Source organism: Pezoporus flaviventris, unplaced genomic scaffold (genome assembly GCF_033815535.1).
Source record: "Pezoporus flaviventris isolate CSIRO_AGI_PZ_B2104156 unplaced genomic scaffold, CSIRO_AGI_Pfla_v1 ptg000036l, whole genome shotgun sequence".
NCBI lineage: Eukaryota > Metazoa > Chordata > Aves > Psittaciformes > Psittacidae > Pezoporus > Pezoporus flaviventris.
In genome coordinates, this window is record NW_026892584.1 from 29,387,332 (window position 1) to 29,399,711 (window position 12,380).

General features: G+C 36.8%; 1 protein-coding gene across 4 annotated transcripts in view; it reads right to left on the reverse strand.

Annotated features, from left to right (window-relative positions):
* Nucleotides 1-3,430: 3,430 nt before the first annotated feature.
* The window catches only part of SEL1L (SEL1L adaptor subunit of SYVN1 ubiquitin ligase), a 35,350-nt gene continuing 26,400 nt past the window's right edge, over nt 3,431-12,380 (reverse strand). For 2 of the 4 annotated variants that reach the window (XM_061463752.1, XM_061463750.1), the window contains 6 exons: nt 12,092-12,240; nt 11,382-11,547; nt 9,703-9,777; nt 8,426-8,598; nt 5,105-5,233; nt 3,431-4,704 (listed from right to left, as the gene is read on the reverse strand). In XM_061463752.1, coding sequence (XP_061319736.1) covers nt 4,501-4,704; nt 5,105-5,233; nt 8,426-8,598; nt 9,703-9,777; nt 11,382-11,547; nt 12,092-12,240 — 896 coding nt within the window. In that variant the 3' untranslated portion in view covers nt 3,431-4,500. Of the gene's footprint in view, nt 4,705-5,104; nt 5,234-7,122; nt 7,153-8,425; nt 8,599-9,702; nt 9,778-11,381; nt 11,548-12,091; nt 12,241-12,380 lie in introns of those variants that run through there. The other 2 variants (XM_061463751.1, XM_061463754.1) reach the window with 2 other exon arrangements.

The following is a 12,380-nucleotide window of genomic DNA, read 5'->3' on the forward strand; positions in this document are numbered from 1 at the left end:
TAGCACCAGCAGTTTTTTCCTGCCTGCACCAGTTGACAATGTGGGGAGCCTCCAGATACTTCAGAAAACTATGTAACTCGGGCTGTTCACCTATTGATGCCTTCCGTAGCTGTTATCATTGCTCCTTCACCCTCCATACTTTCCTTCTCCCCAGTTGTTTTCTTCCAAATTAATAAGCACATTGGAAAGCAAACCAACATAATAAATTTATGAGGGAGGGATCCAAGTGTCCCCAAGTGGGGCATGAAGGGATGAGTAGGTTGAAAAAGGCCTAAAAAGTGAGCAGATGTGTCTACTTGGAGCAGTGCCTCTCCCAGTATCTGTTTCTAGTCACTGTATTTTCCCTGTATTACGATTGAAAATGCAATAGTAATCCTAAGGATACAGGTCACTGTTCTCAAACCATACAGCAGCTCTGGGTCTGCCACACACAGCATGGACACCGTATACACTGAAGAAAGGGTCACACATGCACACATATACAGAGGGCAAGTTTCTTAGCACAACTAAAGACAGAATGCGTAATTTTCTATTCACCTTTTTTGTGCACCTCCAAAATTAACAGATTTATCTTTGTAGAGAAATAGAAGTGTGAGTATCCTTATAGGAATCCGGGATTCATTTAGCAGTGGCGTATCAGTGCCTAAGACTAACAACTGACATCCTTTGGTATCATAACCACTGTGAACACTGAGGGTAACCACATAGGTGGTATCTTTATTTCACAAGATTAAAGATACAGTACAAAATGAATCTGTACATCTTTCTATTAACAGAATTTGTTTACACAAATATATTACATTTGACCAGCCTTTATACTGATTTTAAATACAAAATAAATTTACAAAACTCCTACAAGACCCTTTAAAGAACTGCAGCTGATAAAAACAAAGGGCTCCCCCCAATAGTTCCTATTTGCCATATGCACTTGCAGTAGTTCAAATCAAACTAAATCTTTTTAGTTTAATATTCTTTGAAACAAAAATAGAATTTCAGTTCATTGTTGCCTATTAAAAAAGGAAGCAACTTGCAGAGGTGTGTTCCCCTTTTATAGTGTATTCCCCTTTTATAGGCCAAAACTAGCATATAATAGGTGTACATTAGATAATGCATAGTCTTAAAAGTCCTTTCACAATCCGTGTTTTAACGTTCTCTCAAAAGAATAGCATCTGATAGCTGGGTGGTTTTGGTTTTGTTTTTTCTTAAAGAGCAGCTGACTTACGGAAGATGACTAAAAACTGAGTAAAACTGTCTCATAACAGTTTTATTGGGATGTTTGTATCAAAAGCCTTATCTTCTGTTGCATTGTGCCATGATGGACAATATAAAGCAAAAAAAAAAAAAAACAACCCAAAAGTATTTCAGCAGACAGCTCTGGGACAGGTTTCAGAGTGAAGAACTACAATCCTGTTTTCTCAACAGTTCAGCATTTTTTCAACCAGCAAGTGTATCTGATTAATAATTTGAGATACAGAACGACATTTTCCCCATATCTTTCCACAGTTGTCCTACATATAAAACTCCCACCGACAGCAGTCACTGCTCTGTAACTGTTTCATCCTGGAAAGCATTCAGAAGAGCATGTGTCCGAGAAGGTCAAATAGGCAAGCTTTGGCCTACATTACTACAAAGAATACAATTTTTCCATTCAAAGCATGCTGAACATAACCAGAAAGGCATCTCTTAAATCAAGTTTTCCTTCTAAAATACTTCTGCATATGAACTGCAAGACAACCTGTGTGCTACCAAAAGGGAACAAGTTCTTCACTGCAGTAAACTGAGCAACCCAGCTCCTTTAGGAAAAAAGCTGCTTAATTGAGTGCACAACAAGAAACATATTGCTAGTAAAAGTTAACTACCTTCAAAATGCAGGTTTCAGAACAGAGTAGCAAGGGATTGTCACAAAAATGTAATTCATGTTGGAGATAACCGATTTGAATTTATTAATTTCTTTAATCCCTGAGTTAACTCACCATTACTTACGGTAAGTACCTTTCTACTACTACCACTTAATTCAAATGAATGTCATCTGAAAAATTAGTGGCAATAATTTGGTGGAAGGGAAAAAAGCAGGAGAAAGACTTCCTTATTGCTTCTTCAAAAGGCAGTTCTTTAAAGTGAAATAACTTGCTGAGCTTCAATCGTTTTCTTCTGCTGATTTCTTGGGATGGAAAAATGCATCAGGTTCACTGAAAGTCAGCTATAAGACTGTCACATACCAGAAATGATGAGAGATTCTCATGTAAATAGGACAGAGCTTGTAGAATTTAGTTCTAGTAGATCAAATCACCAAAGCATTTTAATAATGCAGTAATAAAATTGTTAAGTGTCCTAAGAGACCAATACCAATGAACCAATGTTATTTAACTGAAAAACATTTTCCATATAATCTTTAATTTATTCATGTCAAGCTAAAAAAAAAAAAAAGCTATTAAGTGACAGAGGCAAAAATACTTCAGAGGGAGTGTTCAGAAATCACACATTTTAGAAATGCACCTGGGGAGTGCTGTACACTTTAGACACCAGATTAAAGTTCAATACTGTTCCATTTGCTAATGATGATTAAGACTGAACAAGACATTCTTTATCACATGCTGCAACCCTCTAAATGAAAACGAAAGATTAGTCTTCACAGGACCAGCATAAGCATTTTGAAGTACTGAGAAGTTCTACCTGTACTTTAATACTAGTCATCCATGGCATTTCAGTTTACAAAAGGGTGTATTGCTAATCTCCCAAACTACAGCTCTATTGTGCAATGGTCTCCTTGCAAATGTACTAGGTATGAAACCATAACAAAATCTCAATTCTAAATAAAGTGAACTGATACGTTGTTGCCAATCCACTGGAAAAAGATTTGCATGAAAGGAAGCCCTTAACCCTTTAAGCACAATAGGCTTTTTCATAAATCAGCTAAAGCCTCCTCATTTTCAGTTGTGTTTCATTCAGCTTTAAGACACTAGAGGATTTAATGCTAGTACAGAAACAAGTATTTCACTGCCATTGGTAAATAAGAACAGAAACTTCCTTTTTTGCCTCTAAGCTACTCCCTACTGCTTCCCACCCCCAAATCCTGAAATTATAATTCAGTGAAAATCCTTAGTAAGTGAAGATTCCACTTGCAGTCCAAAAACATCAGTCCACGGGTCACGTTCTTTACATTCATTAAAAGGCCTCTGCAATGACCTGGTGGTATCAGAAAGCCATAAACCATTAGTCATCTTTCTCTTTGGGTTTTCTTGTTAGAATGGGTCCTCCAGATGACACAGCCAAATGTTATTTTGACTTTCTCATGTATGCCAGGTACAAGAGAGGTTAGAGACAGCCAGAGCATTGATGTAATCTAACGTACGATTTTTATCAGTCAGCCAAACTTTGAAGTAGCATTTAGTAAAGATCTTTTGGGCCCTTTTTTGTAGATGCATTAAACAGATGCATTCATGAGATAGCATATTTTTCCTTGTTGCAGTGCAGATCACTTACAGGATTGCTGAAAATTAAATACAAAACTTCCATCTCTAAAATCAAACAAAAATGTAAGCTAACTCACTGAGATTTCTGGCTCTGTCCTTTCTTCAGTGTCCACAATAATACTGGTGCTTTCTGCAACCCAGACTCAGCCTCTTTGTCAGAGTAAATTTAAATAATTTAGGAACACTACCAATTTGGTTTTATGTTATAAAGTATTGCCAAGTACACAGGCTCCAAAAAAGTTCTAGAAGGATGCAAGATCTGGGCACCATGTGGATAGTTCTCAACTGATGAGCTTTACAGACCCAATCTGTCCCAGTCTGCCTCTGGGCTACATACTGTCTGCTGAGAACTGTCTAGTCTAGTCTAAGGGGAACAGAGGAAAATACTCAAAAAAAAAAAAAAAAAAAAATCACAAATAGAGAGTGGTGTGTTTACTGGCTAGTTTTAGAGAGTTTATAAATAATCCATGTTAAACCACCCATGGCAGCATGAAAGACCAAAGTGTAGGAAATATTAAGAAAATTAAATAAGGATTGTAGAAATACTTGGGATGGAGATCAGAATATAAATTTATACAGCTCTAGTATTTTTAGAGTTTCAATATCATTCAGCTTCTAGGGACTTGAATCGGCCATAAAATTGTTCTTACTTTTGTAGAGGGCAACTGCTATCAAGCAGGCAAAAGCCTTTCATTGCTAGCCTTCTGCTATCTCTAGGAGATGAAAAGGACTCTGAATAAAGAGGAACTAGATACAGCAGGCAACAACAATTTTGTAGTAGCACTCTTGTGTTTCTATGAAAAAAGCCATAGTGTTATTCCATTGGCACTGAAATAACATTCAAATCAGTTTCAATAGAATTTTCTTATCCCTGAAAAAAGGCAACATTCTAAGCAGCTTTCAGACTTTGTTTTCCTCAGCTTCTTTGCGCCTCTTTTGGGGGAGGGACCATTAATCCAAAGTCCTAAATCACAATGAAAATTGTTCCTTTTGGAAAAATCCAGTTCTTTCACTGAGGCTTTTGTTGCTATTGTGGTGGTTGATGCTCTGGTGGTGGCTCTTGTTGAGGCACAGCTGGCCGCAGTCCTGCTGGTCTGGGAATTGCCTGATGTTGCCTTTGTCTGTAAGCTATAATTGTTCCCAGAAGCAAGGCGATGATGGTCATAAGGTAAAGATCCCACTCAGGCCCCAGCAGCTGGTCCATATCAACATGTGAGAATACCTCTCTTATCTAGGAAACAAGAAGTCCACATCATCATGTCAAAGAGCAAGAATGGGAAGTTACTTTGATTTTAAATTTGACTTGTAACATTTTTTCACATACAAGTACCACCAGTTGCTATCTGCTTAACTTTGACAGCAGATAGTCATGGGTAAGACCAGAGAAACAAGTTAGGGAAATTCTTGTCAAGGGAAGAACAACTGTGCACATTTCAGTTTTGCACAGCTGCACAAATAAGAAATAGGCATCACAGGTTCAGTAGCTTTCTTAGCAAACAACAACAAAAAACACATCTAAAGTTTTCAGAAGGCTCAAGTTAGACTTCTACTTAAGTAACATTACAAGTCAAGCTTCTTTTAAAATGGAAAACACATTTGATGCCTTTTTTTTTTAATTCTGCATAACTTACATTGATTTCTCGTACATATTGCAAGGAATAAATCACTCTAAGCTTGCAAAGCGCTAGGAAGACAGGAACCTGAGCATCTGGGCTTGCTTCAGCTGCCATATCATAGAAACGTTTTGCAAGATGAAGATCCTAAAGTTAAGAAAATACAAAGCTCAATTTTGAAGAACTTGAAAAATTAACCATAAAATATGGAACTTTTACTATAAGCTACTGTATACTGTCATTTGAATGCAAGGTTTTTGGTCAAGTTAAACATCCATTCAGTAAAATTACACCTTTTTTTGAGGCATGTTCACCTTTGACTAGACAAGTAAAGGGAAGCTTTGAGCTGATGCTAGAACTGAAGCTGATAAAGAGATCAACATTTCCATATTCAACCCATGCACTGTAAACTAAGGCACATATTTAGGTAACCCTGGTACACTATATCATCTCCAACACCACACCAAACATGAAAGACTATGAAAGCACAAGCCATGAAAGAGTACAAAGCAGCAACCCATCCCAGTTATACCAAAGTATGCCTGCTGCATAGCGCAGCTTCTACCCATTTCTGCATATACTCCTAAATTAGATTTCGCTCCTTATCCAAAATAGACATAACTTGCATTATTGAGGGCAGCCTGGCAAAAGCATGAGCACAAACTTTAGGAAGACCTTAAGTTATTGTTCTCTTTTGTGGTAGTTGGAACAAGAAGGTAACTGTAGGAAGAACTGAGGATACATGTACCTGAACAGTTTAACTTTCCTTTTTCTGGGGGGGTTTATTGGCTTCACTTCAGACACATACTGTGCAATGTTATGATACCTGGATATAAATTGCTTATGTTCACTCAGTGATGTGAAGGGCACGCCTTTGCTAAGACTTACCTCTAGAAGTGTTCCGAGTTGGACACTTAACAGAAATCTCCAGGACTTCATGTCACATATTCATTTTATAATTTTATCATGATTATGAAATACCATAAAGATTTTCTGTTCATTGATACAGTAAAGCTTGGTTCCATAACATGTGGAAATAGCAGTATGAAAATCACATTATGTGAGTAAGATGTACTAGCTCACAATTTTAGCATTTTAATTTAATAAAACAACTCTAAATAATCCTTGAGCCTGTAAAGACTGTGTTTTGTACAACTGTTTAAAAGAGTTTCCTTATCTCCTTCATATTGTGGTAGTATCAGCGTAGAAGCAGAATCATGGCTTATTTTATTTTCTAATTAGCAAGTGCTTCATTTTACTTATACACTCTTCACTCTCACTTGACAGTGAGTACTGTTGGAATCTGAGCTTTAACACACAAATGGCACTGAAATACCATGCCAAATCTTAAGAGAAGACCATGAGAAAATTAATTTGTTCTTATTTTGAGCAGTATATAGAAATAGTCTTCATTCCAGCATGCATGCTCAGGAATTGGACAACCTGAAATCTCACACATGTACACATAGATTGAACCTATGAAATCTATGGAATCTGTGAATCTATTGAAATCAAAGATTTCAATCTATGAAAAGTGTGTAACAGTGTACATGTGTGAGATTTCTGAAAGGGCTTAATATTTGGCATTGACCTGGTATGAGTCTGAAAACCAACTATGTACAGGAAATACAGCATAGAATGCTGTATGTAAGAAAGACAATTTATTCAATAAATAAAGAAGAATAAGGTAAAAGCTGTTTGGGAAAAAAACAACCAACCAAAACCCAGTGAAAAAATACCATACTGATGCAAGATTAACCAGAATGAACAGTGACCTGAACGGAAATTGTGCAGGCCACCTTACTGGATCATTCTCCCTAACTTTAGAGGGCCTGTAGTCTTAATGATGTGGACACAGGTGGGGAGGAAGTAAGAGTACACATCCCTGCCTTTGACCGACTAAATCCCAATTTGTTAGATACTGTAGTGCTAAAAAATCTTTGTATGTCCCTTCCAGAGGCCTCTAGTGGAAGAGCAGACTTCAGTGGTACGTATCACCTGCTACATCAGGAAGCATGATTTTTTTTAAACTGTCATTTGGTGCTCAAAATTCAACAGTGTCCATTCTGGGAAAAAAAAGCCAAATATTCTTTTGCTTCATTCAAAATTCAGTCCTAGCCTTTTTCAGAATATCCTAAGCCCAGCCCTAGTGTTATTTAGTCAGCCCTAATTCTCCATCCTCTCATCTTACACTTGTAGAGTTTTAGGATGCAGCAAGTGAAGACTTTATACATCCAGAATTACCAGGTCCGGTTTTATACATGGAACTTCCTTGCTTAAACATTCTCAGTGCTTCTTTCCCATATTTATATTAACAATCATCATTTCGGTTTAACTCCGCCTTCAACAGTGGATCTGTATGAGAGGAAGGTATTATTCATCTGCATAAAGCAAGGTTGCACATGCTCATCATGAGCCCTTGTATACTCATTTCAGCTATCTATGCATAGCCATCTCTGCTTCAGGTTGGAGAATACTCTATGCAAATATAGCATCAGGACTCAGGTTTATCAAATTCTTCGCAGTTGAACTGAACATGATGTTACAGTATTTGCAAAATTTCATTATGTGCTCTAAATTGGGCTGTTTTCAAGGCAGAAGCAAAAGAAATGAAAAAGGTCCATGCCTGAAAGGTGGTTTTTTTTTAAAAAATAAATTGCATGCCTTAGTTGAACATTAAGGTAGGCTGCTCAAAATTAGTATGCGATTATTAGTTACATTATTTTGACACACACAAGAACATACTGCTTTAGATTGCACAATTTTCACTTAATTCTTGGACAGCAATGCACCATTAGGCTTCCTAAGAGAACCAGATATACTGCTTTCTTTTAGGCAATGTACTTTGCAAAGCGAACTGTGGCCTAGCCTAATTAGAAAAACCATAGCTAATAATCACGTTGTTTGTGCTTATGGCTTGTTACTTGAAGATGCACAGAACTTGTTTTCAAAATGTCATGGTAGAGAACAAATTAACCAGTGTTTTGGAGGATGAGAGCAATCTTGTGCCAAAATACTCTGAACCTGGAAACTACTGCATTCATTTCATTACACTTCAAAGTCTGGAAAGCATTACTCAAGCCTATGACACTCTTTTTGCCAATCCTCACAATCTTGGGCAAATAGTTTTTTCCCTGTCTATGCCTCATTTCTTCACATAGGCAAGTGTGAAGTGGATATACTTATCCATTTGCTACAGGACAACGTATCGGGAGATATGCTAATTCCTACTAAGCGGTTGGTTATACAGTGCTCATAACCCATTAGTGGTTATGGACTTAATCTAACATTAGTAAATGCGCTGTAAAAAAGCAGACTATCAGCCTACAGTTTACTCACCTGCTTGATGCCCAACCCCTTCTCATGCATGTAGCCCAGATTAAACATTGCTTGAGCACTGTGCTGTTGCTCTGATGCCAGTCGATAATGAATAAATGCAGTTTCATAATCAACATCAGTACCAAAGCCATAAAAATGGTAATCTCCAAGTTTAATTCTTGCAACAGTATATCCTATAAATCAAGAAACAACAAAAAAGATCAGATAGGTAGACAAAGAAAGCCTTGCTAATTTCACAGGAAGCTGCAATAAGGGCTTTAGTATTACTTTTCAGTTTCCACAAATTGTCTCCCTTTTCCCTCTCTCACAGAGAGTTTGGTTTTGTTGGGTTGTTTATTTTTAATTTGGTTTAGCTAACCACAACACAACTTCTTTCTATTTTCAGGGAAGTCTTTTCCCCAGTAATCCTACCAATATTTTTACTGCTATTTAGTGGCATCAGTTGAAAAGCTTTGTCATGTTTTTCATAGTCACTTATTACAGAAAAACTTTTGATTTACTATGTGGTAAGGGCTCTGTTTTTGCTTTTGAAACAGAGGCACTTAAAACTTGAAAAATAAAGTCTCTCATCATCATTTGGTAATTGAGTACTTAACCATTTAATTCTCTCAATTTCTAACTTTCTACTAAAAAGCAAAGTAGGTCTGAAGAATTTCAGACAAAATTCTTTGGCTCCATTTACATGATGCACTTGCTCCTAAGTAAAAAGCCAGTAGACAGACAATGAAGATGCACCTGTAAGGAAGTTAGAGACCTCACACTGAGATACTTTATGATTAAGTTTAGCTTTGCTTATTTTAGGATAGGATCACAAGCACCAGAGTTTAAACTTCAGTTTGTTGGATATCAAGACTGCATTCTTCATGACTGAGCTTTGAGTAAGAAATTACATATGACAAGTGCAAAAGTACTCTTCAGGATTTTGGTATCTATTTTCCAAGTGGATTTAATTTTAGAAAAATCAGTGTAAACATTTCTAATGCTGTTTAACACTGCTCTATAATTCTGTATGGAACAGCAAAAGAAACACATTGTACAGCTGTGTTTTAGACCTTTAAATCTTCAGGATCTCAGAACAGCTCGGAACTGCATGCATACTGCAATGGCATTATAGCTGAGAGTGGAACAAAGAACAGCAACTACACTATGTCAAATACAACTAATGTTGAACTGAAGGAGATAAGCTTTCCCTCCCTCCGTTTCATAAAAAACATGAAAACTAACATTAATGGCTCTACTAAAAATAAAATAATTGGAACTGTGAGGTACGGATATACCTTGAGAAGCTGCTCTATTCCAGTGAAGCAAAGCTCGAGGATAGGTTTCATTTTCTTCTACTATGCTAGCTTCTTCTAGAGGAGAAAGTAATTCAGTTAAATAGGAGCATGGTGTATGTACACAATACCAGAAAAAAACCCAACAACCCTATACTTATAGTCAATCCGCTGAAATGTATTAAAAACTTGAAGTCATCTGTGCTATAGCACAAACAAGATTCAACCCACCTGACACTTATAAAAAACTCTTTCATTTATATGGTCTTTCTATGCATCTGCTCACAGAAGAACTAGGAACAAATTGCATTATTTCACCCTGAAATATTCCTTACCAAGTTTCTCTCCCATTCCTGTAGTTGATTCTGAAGCATACTTGAGGAATGCCAGAAGGTGCAAGTCTTAAGAGTACACAATTTGGGCTCTGAGAAAAGTGCGCTCAAATACAAGGCTAAAGTATAACCTATAGTCTGACCATCTAAACCCCAAGACCAGTCAACTAAAACAAAGGCTTAAACTCTTTAGCCAGCCAGTGAGTGAATATTCTATACAATAGTGCTACAGGTACTTCAGAACAGAAGTTATTTTACTTTTTCATGTCATAAACTGAGAGTTGCTTAAGTATCAAGAGTACAGACAGTTTATAGAATAAACTCTTACATCTTAAGTATGGTTTCAGCTATACTATCTCACAGTTGACATATATATTTTCTGTATAAAGTGTATAAAATAATTTTAAATTCATCTCCAGTCAAGATGCAGATATATCTGAGTAATCACAATCAGAATTTTAACTTGGGGAAAGAGGTTATTTCTTTGCAGGTATGCATTCCCAGTCAAGATGTAATTGATGTAATTTATCTAAAGGTGAGTCACTAGGGCACTTCTGAAAAACATTAACAGGAAATTAAGGGGTTAAAACAGCTATTGGTGGCTGATAGGTTAATTTTTGAATTAAGATACAAAGCCCTAAAGATGGTAATAGGAGTCCTAAATGCCTGGATTTGGGATCCAGAAAGTTTAAAATACTGGGTTTTGTAGTTTCTAGAAAGATGTCATGTATACTTCCATTATTTCCCTATGACCTCAGACTCTAATAAATCCAAGTTCTATCCACCTAGTTTGCATTAAGAGATCTAGGACAAGTTTTTTCAAGACTAGGAACTAACTGCCCAGTTTCAAGAGCAGTACGAGTAAAGTTACAAAAAACTTCTGGGGAGAGAGGGAGGGAAGAGTGCTGGGAAAAGACATTGCAAGATAAAGAACAAAGAAAACCAAAGCCTGTAGATAAGGCACAGTAAAGGCCAAAAGTAAAACTAATGCAATTCCTACTTTTCCTACTTCACAGATTTAAAAAGAAAAATGTTCAGGCTATGCTTAGGAAATCCAGGGAAGAGACTTTTCAGCACTGTGCAAGCTTCTAAAGCATTCTCTCCCTATCCCATTTTTAAATCCTGTAAATCAGAACGTAAGCATATTCTAACTTTTAGGCCAGAAAGCTGTCCTTAGAGGTGAAAGTTAAAACTGACTGCTTTCCAGTGTGAAGAGCAAGCAAGAGGACAAGAATCTCACTGAAGTTCTAACTGAACGAGAGCAATTGTATCTTCAAGCATCCTAGCACTCTACTAAATAGGCTACTGCAGGCCAACTCCAGAAAAAATTCAGTAGATTCAGGTCCTTACTCTGGTCAAATATGAAAGCAGCATTGCTTTGTGCAACTTCATAGCCTTGTTCTGCCAGAAGAAGATACTGAACCACAGCAGAATTTGAATCACCATCTTTATAGCTGTTGTAGGCAGTCATAAGTCTTTCAGACCAACGCCCCCGTTCGCACACGTTCTTAAACAACTGCAGGGGAATAAAACAAATTAGGAAGAAAAGTGGTTGTTAGGAACTTCAGAAATTTAGGTTTCACAAGAGGTCAACCTTTAACATTCAAATGCCTGTTCAAAATACTCACATTCCTCAGAAAAACTTGATAGATTAATTCACTGCTTAAGACAGGCTTACTTCAAGATGCAGGTTACTAAGCAAACACATGCCAAGATTCAGATGCTTACTGAGAATTAAGATGAGCTTTTCTGTTACACTTAAACACGTGCTTAACTGAAGAATTTGGTACTTACTGGTATTTACTTCGTATTACATTCTTTTGATTTTCTTTGAAGTTAATAAAGCAAATACAAACTTGCCATATCAACATATGAAAATAAAGATTTTTCTCGTGAGATACATAGGAGTTTGATAATATATGCCTTTGCCTTTTGTTAGCCCCGGCTCTACAGTCACCAGTGGGTTTTAGCCAGGACAGATTTCCTACATAAGCTGACGTGGTTATATCCAACTTTCTTCAAGCCAGTATTATTTGACCCTTATAAATGGATGACCTTACCTCAACAGCAGTATGACAGGATCGCATCACTCCAGTGCCAGTAGCATGCATCTGAGCCAGATTATAAAATGCAAGAATATGGCCACCCTGGGAGGCCAAGTTGAAATACTTCAAGGCTTGTTTATAGTCTCTCTTTACTCCAATGCCATCTAAAAGGAAGAGTAAGTCATTGCTATTAATTCCTCTTGAAAAGCAAAATTGTATGAAATACAGTATGTACTTAGTCTTTACAATTATTAAAGAAAAATACTGTGAAAGTGTTGGAAAAAACAATAAAATATAAAGTCAA